Source organism: Protobothrops mucrosquamatus, unplaced genomic scaffold (genome assembly GCF_001527695.2).
Source record: "Protobothrops mucrosquamatus isolate PMUCROS unplaced genomic scaffold, P.Mucros_1.0 scaffold1184, whole genome shotgun sequence".
Taxonomy (NCBI): Eukaryota; Metazoa; Chordata; class Lepidosauria; order Squamata; family Viperidae; genus Protobothrops; species Protobothrops mucrosquamatus.
Genome location: NW_015387397.1, coordinates 201,962 through 225,512, shown reverse-complemented (window position 1 = coordinate 225,512; position 23,551 = coordinate 201,962). Strand labels below are relative to the sequence as shown.

The following is a 23,551-nucleotide window of genomic DNA, read 5'->3' as shown; positions in this document are numbered from 1 at the left end:
CGGACCTGACCTAGGGTGGATTTTTATATTGGGTTTTAAATATTCGGAAGACGCAACATTAAAATTCGGTTTAATTCGGTTTTAAGGGGGGGATTGTATATATGTTCTGGTTTTAAATATGTTGTGCGCCGCCCTGAGTCCCTGTCGGGAGAAGGGCGGCATATAAATTAAATTAAATAAATAAATAAATAAATAAATGACTGTTGCAAAATAATACCTTAAAATCAAGCTGATCGTGTGAGTGACCTGTTTTATGACTGTCACAACTTACAGCCATAATGGATAGGCTCCATTGTGGTCATAAGTTAAGGATTACCTGTATGGAAAAGATATACATAGTAAAATGCAGAAAATATGTACATTTGAAATGAAATCATATTTTTTTCCTCTTTTTTTTGAAACAAATTTTATTGGTTTTTTAATTCTTAGAACAAAGTGCTCAAGACACACCGTGGTACTGGGGTAATCAAACATCCAGAAATAAAACCATATATGAATAACTCAAATCAATACATCAAATATTCTCTCTCTATTTCCCTCAAATAGCTTAATATATTTAAGATAATCCATTTCTAATTTAAATTTCTATTAATTCTAAACCTGTTTTGGAGCTTTATAAATTTACAATTACCATAATCAAATTTAACTTTAAATAAACACATTATCAATTCAGGTATCCCTTCCAGGTATATTTTAGTTCCTTAATTTTATCACAAGTCTTGTTTATTTCTTCTTCCACTAATATCTCCTAATTAAAATAAAATATTAGTCTACCCTATAAATATCTAATCCATCCATCAATCAATCTCTTTAAGATAACAAGATAATATCAAACCTTAAATCATTTCAGTCCATTGGACGAAATTCAAATTTCATCCAGTTAATTATCATACCTAATAACATCCATATTATCAAACAAAAACATCATCTTACTAAATTAACATTCGATTAATTATTAAGTCAATCCAGATCTAAAACACCTCTTCAATTTTCTTCATTCCATTACATAATAGTTTTCACACAAATAAACCTATTATTCCAAAAAATACATTCTTAATCTATTTAATATATATATTCTAATAGTCACCCATTTTTCTCTTACTTCTAACTCTAAATCTTAATCCTTAAATCAATCCATAATTCTACAGTGCCTTTGATCCATTACATATAATTTTAAATTTCTCTTTTCAGTCTTATTCTGGCCTTCTTTTTGTGCCAGGCAGGTTTCCATAACAAAGCTTCCCTTTCAGCCGATAGGTCTCTCTTTGTTGCTTGTAATATCATTTGAGAGAGTAAAAAGCATCCTGTCCTCTGCATTGGGCGTCTATTTCTCTTATCCTTAAAGCCTCGTTGCTTTAAAGGTTCAAATCTCAGTCTTTGATTTTTCTGATCCTCGAAGATATAGATGAAGTGCTTGTAAGGTAAAATAAATTCCTCTTTAATCTCAATTGATTCCTCTTCTAGTATGTTTTGGTTTATAGAATGGTCAGATGTAGTCTGAAAATCAGTTTGAAAGTTTGGAGTAGAGTTTCTGGCTCTTAATTCTGTAGTAATCTCTTTCATTGTAGCACATATTTCTTCAGTAGCCTCATAAGTCTTTTCCAATATAAGTTTACAATTTAATTGTGAATAAGGTTTCTCCATTTTAATAGTAGTTGAAGAGAATCCCTTTTTTCTTTTAGTGGAGGCTGTAATTAATAAAAGTTAAGCAATATCCACCCCCACAATTCCCACAGCTGCATCAGCTTATCTTTTCTCTTCAAGAGTAGTTTGAAGGTCAAGTCCATCTCATCTCCAAACAATAATCAGCAGTTGCAATGTTACCTTTTCACCACTAGATGTCCTCAGTAGATTAAAAAATCTTTTCCAGACACCATTTTTCCCCTTTTTTCTATCTTTTAAAGGAAAAGGTGGAAAAAGAAATAATCCTCCAGTGTAAAATAATAGTACAGCTCTTAAAAAAGAGTTTTTTCTGTACCCCAAAGTAAATGAGAATAAAGTGTAGTCTTTAAACATTTTTGTTCTATCCTTTTGTTCAGCGCCTTTCTTCCCATGCATACAAAAGCTGCTTTTTCAAGACAGGGAAATAATTCCAAAAAAGCTTTTACAGGCAAAAAAAAACAGAATAGGGTGAAGAGAAGAGCAGAAGGGGTCTCACCCGGATCATCCACGGTGGGTCTATTATGCTTGGATGTAGTTGTGACTTTCGGTTGGTGCAGCAGGGTAATCGGCCATCTTGCAGGACGATCTTTGCTCCGTCGGCCCTAAGGAGATAGCTGGAGCCACGAGAGAAGCTGCTGCCCTCCTGCAGTCACCAGCAAGCCTCCTCCTCAGTGGTCGCCCCTCCAGGGTGACTTTTGACCCACTGACTAAGGGGTCTACTGGTGAAGAAAACCCGGCCGGTGTGGAGACGAGTCTCCAGACATGGCCGGTGTCGCCGCCTACCGGAACCGGAAGTCAAATCATATTTTTTCTTACCGGCTGTACAATAACCCCAGAAAACATTAACAAGAAATATCATAATTTACTGAGATATACTGTATATGCTTACAGCAGTAAGAATAAATTTTGCTCAACACTGGAAGAAAGATTCAATTCTGACAATATCTGGTTGTCAGATCAGACAATCAAACATTGTCTCCAAGGTTGGAGAATATGCAGCAATGGCAAAATTAATAGTACATATTCACAATAGAAGGTTAACTAAATTTAAGCGAAAATTGTTCCCTTACACGGAATCAGTGCTTTTTTTCTAAAAAAAAGAAAAAAAGGTTCCGGAACACACACACATCATACAACCCACCTTGTCTACCCTACAAGGTTCCATCCAAAAAAGGTGCCGGAACTCCATTCTGGGCGTTCTATGAGAAAAAAAGCCCTGCACGGAATATATTATGCAGCTTGGCAAATGTAAATGCTTAATAGTTTGACTTCTAAGAGGGGCTAAATGTTATAAACACTGCAAATGTGTAGAGGCACAAAAAGGGAAATTGGAAACCAAATAGCCTTATTTTCTTTTCCTATTTTAAAACATTATTCCTATTTATTTTGTTTTATCTGTTTTTTTCTGTAACATGCACAACCCATAAGTAACAATACTGACAGTAACAGTGTTAAATATCCAGCTTAAGACAGAAACCTTTATTGTACAATAAAAATTTGATGTAATTTGCAGTTGTTTTTAATGCTATATTTACTATGGATGTAAAATGTAAGGAACCTTATGCTTATTAACATCCATATTTCAAATAATAGTTAACACTATGATTTTTCTTTTTTTCTATCTTTAAATGTTTAGGTTATCTAAACATTAGAGTGTCAATAATCTCTAGTCATTGCTGTATAGATGTTGTTGTACCGAAATAATATAAAGCATTACAGGTGGTTCTCAGGTTACGGCTGTTTGTTTGGTGACCATTCAAAGTTACAAAGGGGTTGAATTAGAGGAGTTTATGACCAGTGTTTTAAGTTGCCACTGTTGCAGTGTCCTTATGGTCACATGATTACAAGTTGGGTGATTGGCAACTGGCTCAAAATTGCAATGGTTGCAGTGTCCCATGGTCACATGATCGCCATTTGTGGCCTTCCCTGCTAGCTTCCCACAACCAAAATCAATGGGAAAGCTGACAGGAGACCACAAGCTGCTCTTATAAGGCCCTCTTGCTTCTGCCTCCTTTTTTCCAGAGAATCCTCCATGCAGCTGGCATGGGGATATTGTACCTATCCATAGCACCCACCAGGCCACACTCCTTAATGCCTGTCCGCAACATCTCTTTGCACTCTGTGGCAGGAGGGCACAAGTTGTCCCTGCAAGTTGCTTTTGCTCTTGACCCTTTTTTCCAGAGGATCCCGCAGGTGGCATAGAGATCTCATACTCCATAGCACTCGCCTGCCTGCGCTCCGTAGCATCTCCCTGCGGCCCCTGTTTGCACTCTGTGGCCCCCTCCAGATCACCTGCACTCTGTGACTTCTGTCCATGGCAACAGCCTGCCAAACTCCATGGCATCCACCATTCTTACTCCTTAGCACCCACCTGTAGCTCTTCCCTGTCAATTTGCTTGCCTGGGATTTGGTTTTGAGGACCTCTTCCCATGTCGCAGTCACATGAGGTTCTCTCTTAACAACCCGCATGGTTCGCCACTAATGGATGGCAGTGAGGACTGCCAAGATTGCCATTGCTAAGCAATGAGAGGTCACACTTTATGACCACATATTTAGCAACTGAAATTCCAGTCCCAACTGCTGTCGTGACCCGAGGACTGCCTGTACTTATGTCTTATAATAATAAATTATTTAAACAAAACTTTCCCTGTAGTAGTAATTGTAATTGCATTTTGGGTTGTAACTCCAGGGAGATGACAAATGCTAACATTTTTCTTTTTTAAAACCAAAAGGTGGCTAGCCATGAATTAAAGATACCACTATCTTATATACACCAGTATGAAAGAACTACAGTCACAATACCGAATGCAATTGCTACAGGGGGATCAATCGGTGCAGATGTCAATGGGAAAGCAGTCCAGGTTAGCTGCATAACTGGTGGTGTTCTTTTCAATTATTTTGAAATGTGATGGAATTTAATGCTTCTGACATTAAAATCTACCTTTTGGGGAATGAGAGCCTTCCTTTCTTTTTCCAGCTTTTGCTAGATTTGAAAGATAGGGAGATCCTCAGCGATAGAGCATCTGCAGTTAAAGGATCAGTTAGTGAAGGGAAAGAACTATGCCTCTAGAGCCGTGGTGGCGAATCTATGGCACATATGCCACAGGTGGCATGCAGAACCCTCTCTGTGGGCATGCGCACCGTCGCCCCAGTCCTAGGCTTTCAGCTGGGTTTTATAAAACCTTTTCGCTTTAGGCCTCCACCGCCGTTTGCAAAAAAAAAAAGTTCAATCAATCAATTTCAACTTCTCGCAGGGAAAAAAAAGATCTCGCAAAGTTGGAATTGATTGATTGAACTTTTTAGTCCCACTCAGTCTGCCGTTACCACCAAAGCCACGCCCACCCAGCACCCAATGATACATAAGTCGGTTTTGGGTTGCAGTTTGGGCACTTGGTCTCTAAAACGTTCGCCATCACTGCTCTAGAGCAATGGTGGCGAACCTATGGCACAGGTGCCACAGGCGGCACTCAGAGCCCTCTCTGTGGGCACGTGCATCATCGCCCCAGTCCTAGGTCTTCAGCTGGGTCTTATAAAACCTTTTTACTTTAGGCCTCCGCCGCCATGTGCAAAAAAAAAAAAAGTTCAATCAGTCAATTTCAACTTCTCGGGGGAAAAAAAAAGATTTTGCAAAGTTGGAATTGATTGATTGAACTTTTTAGTCCCACCCAGTCTGCTGTTACCACTGCAGCCATGCCCACCCAATGGGCCACGCCCACCCAATTGGCACACCCAGCCAATGGGCCACACCCACCTGGCACTCGATGATACATAAGTGGGTTTTGGGTTACAATTTGGGCACTTGGTCTCTAAAAGTTTCGCCATCACTGCTCTAGAGGCTTCCTGCTGTGAGAGTAGGCAGTGATGAACTAGATGGGAAAATGTTCCAACCTGATATAGAACATTTGTTTTAAAAGAAATAGCTTGATATCCCCTTAAATTGTTTACATCTTTGGTTTTAAAAGATGGGCACTGCCAGAAGTTGCCACCTTTTTCTAAAAAAGATCCTTCTGTTTTAACAGCTATATTACAATCATAGTGGACGTTTCTTCTGCCATGACACAGAAATTGAGTTCACACATCACACTGAAGCATAAGTGATTTATTTGATTTTGACACGTGTGAATTCAGGCAGTATCTATGGTGGAACAGGGTGAGGACAGGTTTATTAGATTCACATTCTATTTTTACTTCAAGAGCTCTATGTGGCCACCCTTTTTTTCTCTCTCTCTCACAGTAACAATGTTCGATGACTATGAAGTAGGTTGGGCTGAAAGTGCTTGGTCTAAAATTACCCAGTCAGTTTCCATGTCTAAGAATAAGCTAGAACCAGTGTTTCTTTAGTGCTAATCCAAAACTTCACCAACATAGAACTGCAAATACAAAAAAATAATTGTGATTTTATAGATCATACCAACTGATGACTGCAATATATGAACTTAATAAATATATTTCCATGCTTCCACTACCTGTTTTTAGCCAGTTGGTATGCAGGAGATCTCAAATTCATGCTTTAGTGTCTTAATAGAAGGATCAGATATTATCTGATCGAATATTTAAGATTCTAGAGCGTTATTAATAAACAAAATAGAGTAGTTTTCACTTAATAGAGCATATTCCTCCTTTCCAAAGGGATTGAGCTATAATGCCTGCAATATCCAAACAGGTCTGGGCTAAGGATTGCAGAAAGCTGACAGAAAAGTTTGGGAATGAAAGAATCTGCTTGGGGATCTGCTTTGGAAAGATGTAATAGACAATACTGGGCCGGAGAAATTCACTCTGACTTAGTGTAAAATAGCATCTTCATTCTGCTGCTCTGTGTTATTGTCTAGTTGCAGAAAAGCAATTGAAGACTAGTTATGTTTGCTTTTAAAAATAATTATACAGCCTTATTATTTCTTTCCTCATAACATTGCTCACATTCACTGTTATAATATGCAGTTAGAGAGGCAGTGTTGTATTCTTGTATACTGCATTTTGGCATGTGAGCATCTGTGATGCTAGAAGAATTTTGAACAAAGTTGCAGTTTCAGTTAAGAAAAAGTCCTTAAATTATTCATGTCACGAACGCGAACATTAAAAATGCCCCAACTCTTGCAAAAAAAAAAATGACAATCCCACCATGCAATAATTAAATGTGCCTTTTAAATCTGGATAACATCTTAACAATAAAGTATATTCTTTGGGACTTATTTTTTCTGTTTTCTTTGGTATCACCTTCTACAGAATGCTTGTCAAATTCTAAGGAAGCGCCTTGAACCAATCATTAAAAAAAATCCTAAAGGAAAGTGGGAAGACTGGGTAGGTATCATTTATATTTTTAAAACAGAATAATTGTAATTTAATCCTACTAGTAGCACATCTTCAGGAGAGCAGCTGTTACATTAACTTCAACTATAAATACAGAAGCAGTACACTAGTTAAAGTGAACACTATGTCAAAATAGTCAGCAATTCTAAATTTATCTAACAGGGAGCATTGCTGATATATGGCACTTCTTGGTACTACTGAGCTTTGGATATATAAAGTTATCTAATTTCAGCAATGAACTCATTTTGGTGACATCTGAGCTTTACATTGTGCTCTGTGCACAATGGGCTCTCTTAGGATAAGATAAGATAACCAACTCAGCATCCTTTGGAGATAGTCCTTTCCCTTTTTAATGAACATTTTGTGACAAGATAAAAAAAGAGTAAGAAACTATAAGTAAATTCAAGAATATTAGAAGTGGAAAATGTGTGGAGCACTCTTAAAATTAATCTTTGAGGCAAGGGGGCAGCTTCATGCAAATGTATCTAGAAGCATCTTCTAAACACAGAATGTCCAGTCCTAAAATTCCATGATGTGGAACCAGTGAAGTTGCTTGTGTCAGCAAAGATATATTTCTGGGGAAGTAATCCTAGATCACGGGTCAGCAACCCACAGCTCCGGAGTCGCATGTGGCTCTTTGAGCCTTCTCCTGCGGCTCCCAGCCTCCTCTGCCATTTGCAGAGAGAGAGAGAGAGACAAAGAGAGGCACTTGCGCTTCCCTTCTCTCTCTCTCTCTCTCTCTCTCTCTCTCTCTCTCTCTCTCTCTCTCTCTCTCTGTGTGTGTGTGTGTGTGTGTGTGTAAAAAAGAGAGTGGCCTCATGCTGTTCGCTGACAAGCTTATTGGGCAGGGCTCCTGCCTTTGCTGTGTCTCAGCAAGAAGCAGGAAGCAGCAGAAATCAGCAGCTCTCCCTCTCTCTCTCTTTCGCTCTCTTTCGCTCTCTTTCTCTCTCTCTCTCTCTCTCTCTCTCTCTCTCTCTCTCTCACACACACACACACACACACACACACACACACACACACACACAGAGTGGGGGAAGATGACTGGCAGACCAAGGACAGGAGAGAGCCAGCCCAATACGAATGTGTGTCAGCTTGTACCTTAACAGCATGACGCCAGCTTGCCAGGTGAGCAGAAGATCGAGAAAGCGGGGAGAGAGGAAGATAAAGAGAGCAAGTTTTGTGGCTCCCAGTGTTTTCTTTTCTCTGGGAAACGGGTCCAAGTGGCTCTTTGAGTCTTTAAGGTTGCTGACCCCTGTCCTAGATGTACAAGCAAATAGCAAATACAACATGACTTTTTTCTTATCTTTCTTATGCAGAGGAGGAAGGCTGATCTTTAATGACCCCCATTTTGGTTTTGTTTTATGCACAAATGCATTTTTGTTGGTATTACAAATATTGCTACTTAACAATTTACCATTTTCAGATTAAAACTGCCCACGAGGAAAGCATCAGTCTCTCTGCTACTGGCTTCTTCAAGTAAGCAATTTGTTCCCAATTCCTAAATGGCTTTATTTTCAATATCAAAGGTGATGAGTTGGGACTTACTGGGAATTTCATGTGCTGAATATCATTGCAGTCTTGGGAAGGCAAGAGCAACCTGACTGTTCTCAAAGGCCCAATACTAGGAAGACCCTTCCCTCCATTTGAATGTAAGCCACATATTTTTTTTCTGCTGGGTCCATATGAAGTTGTTTTTATCTCATGCCAGCCTCTTAGCAAGTAATACATTCATAAGCAACCCTTAGCTGTACCAGTGCCAACATATGTTTCCTCCCTTAAACTAATAATACTCAACAGCCACAAGGTATGTAAAATGTATCATTCTTCACCACCCAGTATGAGAAAGGAACTTATGGGCCACTTCAGGGCATAATCTTTCAAATCCCCTCTAATCACCTTTATCTGCTGCCATTCTGCTATTGTCTTCCTGAAGAGCTACCATAGACTCCAGTGCTGGCGATCCTTCTAATTTGCAAAGGCATGGTATAGGTATATTTCTTTGCATGGAAGGTAACAGAATAAAAGAATAACTGAATTGGAAGGGACCTTGGAGGTCTTCCAATCCAACCCCCTACTCAAGCAGAAAACCCTATATCATTTCAGATAAATGGTTGTCCAATTTCTTCTTAAAAATCTCCTGTGTTGGAGCACCCACAACTTCTGGAGGCAAGTCATTCCACTGTCAGGTGATTTCTCTTTAGTTCTAGGTTGGTTCTCTCCTTAATTAATTTCCAGCCATTGCTTCTTGTCCTTTCTTCAGGTGCTTTGGAAAATAAGTTGACCCTCTCTTCTTTGTGGCAGCCTCTTAGATATTGGAACACTGCTGTCATGTCACTAAGTCCTTCTTTTCATTAAACCAGACATACCTGCAACCGTTCTTCATATGTTTTAGCCTCCAGCCCCCTAATTATGTTTGTTGCTCTTCTCTGCACTCTTTCTAGGGTCTCAACATCTTTTTTTATATTGTGGTGACCAAAACTGGATGCAGTATTCCAAGTGTAGTCTTACCAAGGCATTATAAAGTGGTATCAATACTTTGCAAATTCTTGATTCTATCCTCTTGTTAATGCAGCCTAGGACTACGTTGGCTTTTTGGGGAGCATATTGCTAGCTCATATTCAAATGATTGTCCACTAGGACTCCAAGATCCTTTGCACAGTTACTACTATTGAGCCAGGTTCCACCTATTCTATACCTGAGCATTTGTTTTTTCTTGCCTAAATGTAGAACTTTGCTTTTCTCACCATTGAATTTCATTTTGTTAGATAGGGTCCAATGTTCAAATCTGTCAAGATCTTCTGTATCTTGAGCCTATCTTCTGGAGCATTGGCTATTCCTGCCAGCTTGGTGTCGTCTGCAAATTTGATGAGTTCCGCTTCATTCCCCTTCTTTCCCCTCATCTAAATCATTGGTGAAGATATTGAAGAGTACTGGGCCTAAGATAGAGCCTTGGGATACCCCACTGCATACTTCCCTCCATGTAGATGCAGTTTCATTAAGGACTACACATTGAGTGCAGTTGGTCAGTCAGTTACAAATCCATTGTTCTTTACATTGTTAAGCAACCACATTTCTTTTGCATGCAAACAGCCCTGCTTCGTGTCTACCTGTGCAATACAATGTGACATACAGATGTTTCTATCTGACCTTTTCTGCTGAAGGGTGAAAAGAGTTGATGGTCAAGTATATTCAGATAACGTTCAATTGCACAACAGCATTAGAACAATCAGCCAATAGAACTCTTAAGAACTTTAACCCCGATCCATGGGATCAGATCCATGGGATCATGAAAAGAGCTTCCCCCAAAATTGCATTACTTTTGGCAGTTGTGTCCCCTGGGCTTTTTACTGGCAAATTCTTTCAAATCTGAAGCACCTTCAGTTAGCTTTGCTGGTGCTTCTGACATGAATATGGACAGAACAGATCCATGCTGAAGATGAAGGGATGAATCAACCTATTACCTTGCTTACCACACCCTCCACATGCATAATCAGATTAATTACAAAAAGAGTCATTGGGCAGTGATGCACAAGTGACCATGATTGGGAGTGATAATGAGGTCAGAAAATGTAATGCCTGTGTATATTTTATCCTCACTTAAGGAAAAGTTGATAGTGCTTTAATTCTCTGGAAAGGTATAGAGAAACAGAAGGGAAGGATTTCTTTCTGGTATTGTCTTTTTCAATGTGAATGTTTTACAGTAAGCCAACAGGTGAAGTTCAAAAAATATGTTGGAATTGGGATTGGGAAAAGTTACTGACAGACTCAAAGAGAGACTATCATTTTGGAACAGTGCAACAGAATGTTTGACAAAAGCTGTGAGTAATATTTATTTGAGTCACAAACTCAGGCAGTTCAGAAGTTACCCCAGCAAATTCTAGGTATCATTTGAACCCCTTAATTAGATACAGCAGGAATGACTACTGTCATTCGTTTTTCTCTCTAGCAATCAATTTCCATTTTGTTATTTTCTACTAAAACAGGGGACCTTCTTCATTTCACCACAGATCCTTTTTAAAATTTCTTTCAGAATATCTTTGGTTCTTTCACATGTTTTGTGCATGTCTATTTGAAAAGACATCTAAAGAAAACACTCTCATTTTTTCCCCTTTTCCATCAGGGGATATGTTGTCAATATGGACTGGGAGAAAGGAGAAGGTCACGCATTTTCATATTTTATTTTTGGTGCATCATGTTCTGAAGTTGAGATTGACTGCCTCACTGGTGACCATAAGGTAGGTCCAGTCCAAAAGTGGACCATATTCTCCACTTTTCTGCTCAACCATGGGATAGCCTATGGGGTGATTAAGTGACCCTCCTGCCTTTTAGATTTGGATGGTGAGCAATTGTTGCACTGAAGCAACGCTCAACCACCAAACATTTTGAAGGATAAACATAGAGAGATTGTAATATATATCAGCAAGTATTTAAAAGGTATAAACAATTGACCACTCAAGTTGGGAAACTTTAGCAACTATTGGCTCAGTCAAATCAGAACCTATTTAGATTGGATACTATTAAGTGCCAGGTCATCGCCTACAGATACAGGGGAAGCAGTAGTTTGAAATATCCAGGTTGTGTCTGGTTGGGGAAAGCTTTTATAGGGTATGTTGTTTGTAGTCAATACTTTAAAACAATCTTTGTAGAATTAGACAATGCCACCAGAGGGTCCATAAACCTGGAAGGGGAGTATATGTGGAACTGTATGTGGAAAGCTCCAAGTTCAGTCCTTGGCACAGACAATGTTAGGCAAAATGGGCAAATGTGCTAGCTAAGGCATCCTTTCAGGTGGTTTCTTAGCAGAAGACAGGAAATGATTTGGTGGCTGGGGGCCTGTATGTAACATGGGTCAGGGGATGAAGATCCTGACTGGGTGGAATGCTAATGCAACTAGCGAAAAGGGTGATGTCCATAGACAAGACCAGTTTTCAGAGGGGAAGGGGAGGTCTACATTTGGAATGAACATGAGGAGATGGTTATTTTTTTAACTTTGCTACATTTAGCATAGATCTTATGCCACAGTTTTCCGTTATGTCCCTTCACAAGATAATGGAAGATTGTCACTGTGAGAAAGAGCTTCAGAGAGTGCAAAAAGGGATTCCGCAGCTCTGTGCTGCCCTGCATCTGCACACCATACAATGGTCTCTCCCCATCTGAAGCTAACAATGATCCCAATCACATCATAGAGCATACACCTTCTATGGGCATAGCAGAGACAGCCAAGTAGAGACAGTGGGAGAGCCTGGCCTCATGTCATGTAGGGCTTTATGAATGATAATTAGCACCTTGCATCACACCAGAAAGCCTACTGGAATCCAGTACAGCTTAACAAGAAATGCCAAAGACTGCCCACACTGCTGCTTCCTGGAGCAGCTCAGCTTCCAGGTCCTGTTCAAGTGCAGCCCCATGTACAGCAAGTGATAATAATCCAAACAGAAAGTAATTAAGATATGAGTCACTATGAGCAAGACCTTTCAGTCCAGAAATGAGTGCAATTGATGTATGAAACTGTGCAAAGGTCCCCCTAGTTACAGCTACTATCTGCTCTGAGAGGCACTTCAAGTCCAGTAGGAATCCAAAATTGCACACTGATTGGGGAAGTGCACCTCTGACAGAGTTAAAGATGAAAAATATCAGGAACTGACAATGCGGGGGGGGGGGGACTTAAAACTGAACCCCCACCCAGACCTTTACAGTCTCCAGGCATCAGGAAAGGATCTTGACAACATTGCTTGGCTGGCTCAGGATGGGGTTGTAATGGGGTATTATTAGCATACTGATGATATGGCACCCTATGCCAGTGGATGATACCAGCTTCATGTAGATGTTAAATAGGGGTGGAGAGAATGCAGAGCCCTGAGGCACCTCACAAAGCAGAGCTTTGTGTTAACTCTTCCCACCCTCCTAACACCAACTGGAAGTAGCTATAAAGAAAGGAGTAAAATCATCATACTATGATGACTTCCATTCCAATACCCTAAACCAGCATAGAAGGACACCATGATCTGTGACCAAATACCACTGAGAGATCAGAGGTGGCCAGGATGGATGCACTTTTCCATACTGAGCCTCCAAGAGCTCATCAATAAGCACAATCAATACTGTTTTAGCACTATAATCAGGCCTGAATCCTGACTGAAAAGGGTTCAAATCATCTACATCTTCCAGAGATCTTTGGAGTTTAAGCCAACCAATTCTCAATGACCTTCCTAAAAAAGGAAAGATTGAACACTGAATAAAAGTTATCCAGATTCACTGTGTTCAGCAATGATCTCTACAACCATCTCCTTCATGGTGGATGGAACCATCCCCTCCCACAGAGAAGCATTTATCATTGCATGGACTCAATCACCTGTCACTTCCCAGGAGACCTTAATCAACCAGGAGGGACAGGAATCCAGAACGTAATTCACAGCTCTAAAGATTTTGTCTGCCTCATCTACCTCATCAGGACTAACTAGTTCAAACTCTTCCCAGATCACCAATTGCTTCAGGCAATTCCCTGGGATCTGAAGAGCCAAATTCCTTTTTCAAGTATAAAATTTTTATTATTTTCATCATAAAAAAAACATCACAAATATTACACAATGCTATGAAAAAAACCCCACCCCCCACCCCCCCGGACTTCCCAAACCTAATCCCAGGATAATATTCAGATATAAGTAAACAAATATTAATATCTCTAACTCCACAAAGTGTGTTATTCTACATGGATAGGTAAAATATATTAAAGAAAAAAAAGAAAAACAAATTTACTAAAAACCTAGATTATATTCCACCAACTTTGTCTGACATTTAACTATAATTGTTTTCACGGAAGCCCTGCAAGAGTTCCTGTGGCTCCTTCTTACTTAGGAGGGAAGAGGTTACTGGCCACCTCTCTGCAGATGCAATAGGGATGGAGAAATAATTGTTTCACTGTTTTTGTTGCCAATCCTTAAGAAAGAGTTTCCCATGTTTGGTCAAATTCACTGTTCGTTTTCCTCCAGGGACACTGTAGAGCTTTCTTAGGCTATTTCATCACCAACGCTCTTCTGAAAGCCTGGGGCCTTCTAGGATCTGTGTGTCTGGAGAAACTGCATAGGCACAATCTGATCCAAGGCCAAAATTGCCTTCATTCCAAGCAGCATTTAGAGACTCAGTTGAATCATGCACAACCCCAGGAACACTACAAGTTTCCTTTGGAACTCATTAGAATCTATTTGGTACTTGAGGCAGACTGTTCAAATTGGCTTTGTTTCCCTGTGACCAGAATAATCGAGAACCAGCAAGGAAAATCCGTCCATGACAAGGAATTGATAGTAACATTCCCCAACTCTAGATAACATTGCCACTGCCCCAAGGTACAAACCAGGCCTAACGCATGGGTTGATTTTAAGTTGAGTCAGAAATTACTTGGGTTAGGACCAGAGTTGTCATGAACTCCCAAGTGGTTTCTGAGGCTATGCCCAAGAATAGCATTTGTTCTATGGTCTCAGCTTGGAGACGTTTTCTTGGACAGACCAGATCCTCTTAGAGTTATCAAATGCAGAAAAATATTGTGCTTGTACTCCTTTCTCCCATAGCCTATTCCTCTTAATAAAGTAGCTGACATATAGCCATATTTAGAGGCTCTAGTCTAGGAGGAGAAGTTCAAAGGTTCAATGCCTTTCCAGACCAAAGCCCCCAAATATGCCTGCTGGAAAAACTTCCCCAAACTTTATGGTAGTAATATATTTGTCATTATAATATCATAGGCTTAAATGGCCACACCCTTTCATTTTTTTTCCTGAACTGCTATAAAATGTGTTAATGATAATTTATCTGTGCAACAGAACCTCCGAACTGACATTGTCATGGACGGTAGCTTCAGCATCAATCCAGGCATTGACATAGGGCAGGTATGTACTTTAAATTCCTACCTTATTGTAATTACAAGCAAACAAGCTTTCCTGAAAGATCAAAGAAATGAATCCAAGTTGCATGTTATTGTTCAGATCCTTCCTTCCTTCCTCCCTCCCTCCCTCCCTCCCTCCCTCCCTCCCTTCTTTCCCCCTTCCAGCAGGCAGGTAAGTGGCTGCTGTTAGATGGAAGAAGGAGCAAAGGATTGTGAGACGGGTTGGGAAACAGTCACACAATATTGAAAATAAAGATCATGTGACTGCAACAGCAGCAGCCCTGCAGTGCAGCCGCCGCCAATAACACTTTCCCGAATTTCATTCCCTTAGGTGTCATGGGTTCTGAATTTTGGACACATTATGTAAATTAGCCTATTTGAGGTACCTTGTTGCCTTATATCATTTTGCCTGATTAAAAGTCATGACAATGAGAGTTTTAATAGTAAATAGGTAGAAGTTGTGGTAAGTGAAAAGATAAATTAAATGACACCATATCATTTTCTTATCAATCCTAGGCTGGATTAGATAGGCTGTAATAACTAAACAAGAATGTGATGTTTTTGTATATCCATGCTGCAGAATTCAGTTTTCTCTTATTGATCACATTGCATTCTTATATATTAAGTAATCTACACTGTTGAATTTTTTATTTTTGTATTGTTTCACATTTGACTATTAAGAAGCTTCCAGGCATCCTGATTGTAGAGAGAAACACTGCAAATCTGCATTAATTTTTAGTCTATCTTGACATTTTTATTTCCAGATTGCTATAATAGTGCTGCTGTCCTATGATGTCACAATTAGTATACAAGGATGGGTTACTGCAAGACTTTATTTTTGCATCTTTTTTTTTACTTTCTCTTTCCAGTCAAACTACAGTATATGTGATCTGCCTCTGGAAAAAAAAACCGAATGGAGGGAAGGAGAGTTGTAATTAGGGTAAAGGGCTTAAGATTATAGCAATGAAATATTCGCAAGAAGGATTCATGGATGTCTGATAAACTTGCAACAGAAGCAGTGCTTGGAAGAATAAAGAGTAGTAGCTGATTCATTGAGATCTGTAGCTGAAAAAGATTGCGTTCGGAATCTCAAACACCCATGGACTTCTCAGAATCGATGTTCGAGAAAGAAGTTCTCTTTATTCTTTACGACATAATATACTATTCACATATCCTGTACATCATTTCAATATGGGATAGGCTGCAAATAAATTTAATAAATAAATAAATACATCTTCCTTCAGTAATAGTGAAATATTGTGATTGAATATAATGAGACATGGTAATGGACTTGTTGGAAGGGAAAAGTGCAGAATGGCAGGGGACCAAGGATGCAATTCTTGCCAATGCTTACTATTCTTTTAATTCTACATAAATATTGCTTATGTGATGGAGTTGGAATATGATGGGGTAATAAATCCTAACTGACAAATAAATTTTTAAAAGAAAATTATAAATAACAAGACAGTTGCTATGTGAATATAAATTAAGAGTGGATGGCAGTTAAGACATAGAAAGCCAATATGCATTTTCTACATTTTGTGGAAAGATTCATAGGTCCAAAAAATCCTGAGATACAGTAGGATGGAACCATTAAACAAGAACTGCAGACCAGCATATGCTGTACCATGGAATTATCACATCAGGATATCATCTACCTTACCCTTGATTTTAGTGCATTCTCACAAGTCAACAGATGTGTCCAATGACTAGATATCTCCAGGTTTAAGAAAATTGTCAGAGTTACTGCTCTGCAGAAGAACAAAAAAGATTATTTCTACAGCACTAGCCCATTCACATTAAGGGAAACAAATTTCCAAAGAAGTATGCTTAGTACTGCAAACTTAAGAAGTTATTTTCTTAGAAGAAATATATGAAAAACAGAAAATGTCTATTTTATTTTCTCAGGTTGAAGGTGGCTTTATTCAGGGACTTGGATTGTATACAACAGAAGAAATAAAATTCTCCCCAGAAGGACAGCAGTATACATTGGGTCCTGACACATATAAGATACCGGGTCTTTGTGATATTCCAGAAGACATTAGAACCTACTTGCTGCCAAACTCAAGAAATCCAATTGCTATCTACTCATCCAGGGTAAGCAAATAATATGGATTGTCCTGGGACTGTTGATTGAGGAGCTCAATCCCAAGAAGAAAATGCCAGTTTATTTATTTAATGTGTATTTAATGATTGCTGGGTGCCTGCTTTACAAGAAAGAGAAGATCTCAAAGTGTGGGCAAGCAAATATTTTAATTGAAGTTAAGGGCTATAAAGCAGGAAATCCGATAGATCAGATTTGGATGCCAGCTTGTGGAAGCTAGGCAGGACTTTGTCAATGCACTTATTATTAGGCAAATGGGCCTTTCAGGAAGGCAGCAGAGCCAAGGATGTCCACTATTTAAAAAAAATGGAATGTTGAGTCATCAGGCTGATTGAGGACTGAATTTTGAGGATTGTTACTACCAGTATGTTGTTACTATGTTCCTAGGGCTGCCCTTGGGCTGTATTATGAGCTGGTGAGAAGACTTCTATTGTTTGGTTAAGATGGGATTACAAAGGGGCTTTGTTTTGGGCCAGAGAGGGTCAATTTGAGTCTGATAGGCAAAGATATGAACTTGGTTTGACCCTGATCATGTCCAAAAGATGGAGGTGGGTGGGAAGAAGGATGCAGCCTCCATTTTGCTAGATTTATTTTCTCCACAAAAGGATAAAGAACAGCTTGCAGAGTGCTCCAGGTTTATGAATCACTTTTCCAGGAGGCATGATGATTATTTTATTTTATTGTAACAATTGGAACTTGCCCAAACACAGGACTCCAGGCAGTTTATGTCAATAAGATACAATAAAAATAAGAGCACAAGTAACAACCCTTCAGTTAAAGTCTGTATCATAAATTACTATTAAAAACAAAACACCAAAATCAGATATTAAAAAAATAAAAAAAATCAAGGACTTTTTCCAAGTCAAAATCATCTGAGCAGGACATTTTTAGACTGCTAACCCAACATGTGGACAGTAAGATCTACATATTAATTTAGAAAGCAAGAACAGCAATATTAATCAAACAGGAAATTGTGGTCTCTATGAAAGTGAAATGTGTAGTGCTTCAGTCTAATAGATGAGTCAATTTTTGATAGACTTTTGAAGGTGGCGTGGCTTCAATGAAAACACATTAGATTTAGATGGTTCAGTAGTCTGACAATATGCAGTAAATCTTACATTTTTATAAAAGTAGGAAAATAGGCTTAAGAATAAAAATCATTTGTAAACTATGCATCACAAGTAAAAATAAACATTTTCCTGAAAAGAAGTTTTGTTGTATAAAGCAATTACAGTTAAAACATTTATTGATGACCAAGAAAGAGGGGCTTCATAATACTTACTAATTACTTAATATGTACCGGTAAATTAAAATGCAAGGTTTCCATAAAGACTTCCCTGTTGCTTTCTGTGAAAACTGAATTTGTAACATCCTTTTAACTACATTTGTTGTTGTTCAGTCACTAAGTCTTGTTTGACTCTTCATAATCCCATGGATTGTAGCATGCCAGGCCCCCTTTCCCCCCACTGTTTCCTGGAGTCTGCCCAAACTCATGCCCACTGCATTGATGACACTATCTAAAACCATCTTATCCTCTGCTATCCCCTTCTCCATTTGCCTTCAATCTTTCCCAACATCAGGGACTTTTCCAATGAGTCCTTTCTTCTCATTTGATGGCCAAAGTATTTGATGTTGAAAGAAAAATCTTCATCAGGGTCCAGTCCAAGCTGGGAATAAACAAAATGGAGGTTGCTTTAGAAAGGTTGTAGTTTATTGAAGAGCAAAGCCAAACAGTAACATGGCTCTGGGAAAGCTGACCACATGTTGCTGGGAGTGGTGGGTTTTTATACCTTCTTGGGCTTTTGAGGTTGTTTCCTGTTCCTGTTTGAGGCTTTGTATTTCCTGTGTCATGTACTTTGACCTGAGTTTGAATGTACCCTTTTGATATTGGTGGATTAATCTTATTATGTTGCCTGTCCTTGGGTGGGGGTATGTAGATTTTAGGGGTCTTTGTCTTCCTAATCTCATCAGTTTCTTCTAGCTTCCTGGCTCCAATCTTCCTGAATGGATTATTACATCTGCATTTCTAAAAGCTGGTTTCTGCTGAGTTTCTGCTTGGGGCTATTAAGAAAAACTGGGCTTGCTTTTCTGCCTTTAAGATCTTTTGGGGAAATATATTCTGCCTTTTTAATATTCCCCAAAATATTTCTCTCTCTGGATTCTTCCCACATTGAGCTTCAGTATCTGCCATGTGTAATGTGTAGAAATTGATGCAAATTCTGCAAACTGTGATACATTTTCTGTATTTCCAGTTCACAAGGGGCTTAGTCTTTTGTGCACTGAAAATATTCAGAATTTTAGGATGCTGTTATAAGAATAGGATGACTGGATCAGACTGTGTGAAATTATTGTACTGGATAGCTTAAATACTATTGTACAAGAATATTGCACCAATTATTTTTTTCCTTCCCTTTGGTTATTTTTATTTTTCTCCAGGGATTGGGAGAATCTGGAGTATTCCTCGGATCCTCCGTATTTTTTGCTATAAGAGACGCAATAGGTGCTGCACGGAAGGAAAGAGGATTAAACTCTGTTTTCACACTGGACAGTCCATTGAATGTAGAGAGGATTCGTATGGCCTGTGCTGATTACTTTACAGAGATGGTAAGACTTTGCCCTGTCATATTCTCTTGCATCTAACCTTCATTTCTACTTCAACCAGCAAGGCAAAGATTGTAAATGAAAGAGTATAAAGGCAGAGTCTGAAATGCTCAATACTGTTAAGATAAGTAAGGAAAAGTTAAAGCTGAGGGGGAAAAACAGAATAATTGTTCTAGATTATCTACTCTGTAAATGATAGTTTATTGTAGCCAGAAAAGGCTGCCACAGGAGGAATGGGCTTGGAGACTGTCAATTATCCCTGTTTTTGCAGCATTGCCTCTCAAGCTGCTCTTAAGTATCTTCTTTCTCTTCTTCCAGCAACTTTTCAGAAGTATTAGGAAATGCAGATGGAAGAGGAATCTCTCTCTCTCTCTCTCTCTCTCTCACACACACACACACACACACAGAGAGAGAGAGAGAGAGATAGAGAGAGAGAGAGAGAGAGAGAGAGAGAGAGAGAGAATCCTTTCTCCCAGCACCTTCCCATCCCCATCAAGCTCTGTGAGCTGGCAAACTCAGAAAAGAACCACTTGGATTACTGGAACAATCTTGATTGCTCATAGGATAATCTAACAGAAGCTTGAAAGCCTGCCAAAGGAATTCTTCCAGTCAATTGATACCTAGCATAATTAAGCAGAGTTAGTTTGAATCTCTTTTTCACATTCCCCCTCTGCCCTGAACTAAATAATCTTTTCTGACTGGTTCTCCTTCCTCCTCTGTGTTTCCAAAATCAGTTAGACATTTAATACCACTACCTGATGTGATTCAAACTCTGTTATATTATTTTATTGTGATTTACTGTGTAAGCTGCAAAGCTTCTCCCATTTCTGAACCACCAATTTTTTTAATGATGGGGTATGAGTGTGCACATACTGCACTTAAACAATATACGGTATTTAACATCTGGAAATCCAGCAAGATCAGGCTACTCTTCTCAAGAATGTTTATTTCAGCAGTCAACCCCCCCTTTTAAAGCAACAAGATATTTATATCAAATAACCATCCCGAAAATCTGAAGGGCACTAACCTTAGCACGGTGCAGTTTTGGAGGGCTGATCAAAAAAATACTATATGAGTTGAGACTGTGCCCCTATGGACACTATTGAAACTATAGTTCTGCATCTTCTATAAGGACTCACAGATTCAATTTATAACACCTTGCCTAATAAAATATCTGGGAAATACTGATCTTTTTATGTGCAACTATTATTATTGGATCAGTACAAAATAGTTTCTTTGAATGTGGCCAAATTTTGCTATGCTGCATGTAAAATTAGGCGAATTTTAATTGCCCACTGATAATCCACCACCAACCACAATATATTATTCTGTCTGCCTTTTATTTTTGTTTTTTTTACTATTATTATTGTTTTTAATGCTTTTGTTTGTGGTGCTGGTTTGTGACCGTAATAAAGATTGATTGATTGAACGAGCCACCAATTCACTGATATCACTAATCTAAAATGTATTTTGCTATCCTTGCTTTCTATCATTCAGCTGAGTTAAGCACTCTGAATGTTAGTATTATGAGTTTGTCCAGGATCAACTCAAATGTTATGAGAGTTTCTGTGAAGTTTAATTTTGGTGTGTTATTATGCAATGCAATAAAAATATCATGCTATTTTATTGCCCGTTAAATGCGGAAAGTTCATTTCATAGCAAAATAATCTGGACGCTTGAAAGGTGTTGCATAAATATTGTACACCATGAATTAGTATGTATGCAATTATAACTTTATAGTTGCCTTCTTAAAACACTGACCTCCAGCTTGAAACAAAACAAAACTTCACTTGTTACTCTGCTCAAGTCAATCAGGTTCAGTGTTCATGAAATGATGGAACAAAGCTAGCAATTCAAGCTTTTACAAAAGGTTCAGGAAATATATGGATATAGAGAGAGTAAGTCAGTAAATTAACCAAAAGCAAATTTCAAATTTCCAAATATTTTGGAAATATTTAAGATTAACATTGCAAAGAAGTAGCTAAAATAAAGCAAAATAAAATAATTTTGTTACAATAGCGTTTATGGTATTGTTATGCCTAAAAAAAAAACCCTCAACAACTCCCAACCTACTGACAGAATGCACTGTTGTAGAAAACTCCCATGTGGTTCAAATTGCAGCAGTACAGAGTGTTCCATCTTCTGCCCCACTTTTCCTTAATGGTTCTCAACTGGAGGAAAATGCTTCGTGTAGAGTATTTTATCGGCTGTTAACATTGCACATAATTGAAGCAGCCCACAGTAGAGCCCTGGTATGTTGTGTTGTATCTTATCAAGCATATATGCAGTCTAGAATGTTCACTATGATAATTATGTTTTAGTTCATACTAAACAATCCCATCGTTAAATAATTGTTCATGTTCCTTTCTTGTTTAGATTCCAAGAGACAAGCCTGGGACTTATAAACCTTGGGCTATCCAAGTGGATTAATCTTCTACTTGTTTTTCAATGAAATTGTCATTTTCTTACCGCATAATGTTGTACATATCTTTTCAGAAATATATCATACGGTTTTCAATGGGACATGCGCTCCAAATAAATGTTTATAGAACTGCATCCTTCATTGTCTGTTGAGACAGTAATATTGGAACCATGTTTAGGATACTTGGCCAAAGATGTTCAGTTTGATCTTTAGAATAATTTTCCAACCATTTATGATCAGATTTGGTGCACCAGACACATACCAGCATAAAAGCTGTAAAGAGAGAACTTTATCTGAATGAAACCAATAATCTTAACAGCATCTCTCTCTCTCCCCCTCTCCCTCTCCCTCCCCCCTCTTTCTGATATAGTCATTTCGTATTGCTTCTGATTTAAGGAATATACTGTAACTGCTAAATGAGATGTGACAAAAGATATTTTATGTATCTTTTCATTTTTCTTCCTTTTTATTATAAGCCACCTAGAGTTGCCTTGATAAATGGCAAATAAATGTAATTTCAATTTAACAAAATAAAATTAATTTACCTACAGATGTATATGTATAAATATTATAAATATTTTAATGCTATAAACTATTGCTTATGAGATGTATACCTCATCTCATCAATTGAATGAGTTGCTATAGTTGTAAAAGGCTCTAACTAGTCAGGATAAGGTAATCAACAATAGATTAAAATAGTACAGCTTCTGTGGGAAAAGGAAAGACAAAACTGAGTGTGAGAAAAATATCATCATGGACAATTTTATCTTGTGGTCAACTAAGGCAAGCTTATCAAGGGCATCATATATTAGAAATGAAAAGCAGCTATCAACGCAATTAATGATGCAAGCAAGGCACTGGTGATTTCCAGTGGTATATTGGTCTGTAAGAAATCTGGTTATTTTCAGCATAAATGTGACACTTTCCAATTGTAAAAAAAAGCACTTGAAAAATAACTGCATATTCTTTGAAATGTTATATATTAAACATGGTCCTCTTATCTGTCTGCATGTAACCACACATATAGTATGTGGAATTTTAGTGCTCACATGTGTGCATTCTTTAATGAATAAAGATTGAATAACTTGGCACTTTTGACAGCCTTTTATTAAAAACACTGCCTTAATCTAATGGTTATTCTTATAATTTCGGGTCTTTTAAGAACCAATTCCCAAATTGCAATACTGGGATTGCTATAAAACTTTTATGTTCAATCTCAGCACCATTCCCACTGCACTACAGAGATGACATTATGAAAAGGATCATTCTGATAGATAGAACAGTGATCTTCATTTCCAGTCTTAAAAGCTTACCATTAGTAACTAAGCAATGAGGTTTTGATTCCAAATCACACGAGAAGTTAACATTATGGAATAATCTAATTTGAAAATTCAGGGAAGATATTTAACTAGAATATGTCTGCACAAGGGGTCAATACTTTGATAAAACGTGATTGCTTTAAAGACTTTGAGACATTGTAGGCTGAATATGACTTATCTACATTTGCTTGGCAATATATATAATTGAAATATCTGCTAACCAAGCAATATGGTCTGAACACAACAGTAATTTTGAGGTG

At 38.3% G+C, this 23,551-nt stretch overlaps 1 protein-coding gene across 3 annotated transcripts in view; it reads left to right on the top strand.

Annotated features, from left to right (window-relative positions):
* Window positions 1–22,413, top strand: part of AOX1 (aldehyde oxidase 1) — a 67,462-nt gene extending 45,049 nt beyond the window's left edge. For all 3 annotated transcript variants that reach the window (XM_029285014.1, XM_015820806.1, XM_015820805.1), the window contains 8 exons: window positions 4,395–4,523; window positions 6,886–6,960; window positions 8,393–8,445; window positions 11,090–11,204; window positions 14,784–14,849; window positions 16,754–16,942; window positions 19,386–19,553; window positions 21,927–22,413. In XM_029285014.1, coding sequence (XP_029140847.1) covers window positions 4,395–4,523; window positions 6,886–6,960; window positions 8,393–8,445; window positions 11,090–11,204; window positions 14,784–14,849; window positions 16,754–16,942; window positions 19,386–19,553; window positions 21,927–21,980 — 849 coding nt within the window. In that variant the 3' untranslated portion in view covers window positions 21,981–22,413. The remainder of the gene's footprint in view (window positions 1–4,394; window positions 4,524–6,885; window positions 6,961–8,392; window positions 8,446–11,089; window positions 11,205–14,783; window positions 14,850–16,753; window positions 16,943–19,385; window positions 19,554–21,926) is intronic.
* The last annotated feature ends 1,138 nt before the right edge of the window (window positions 22,414–23,551 follow it).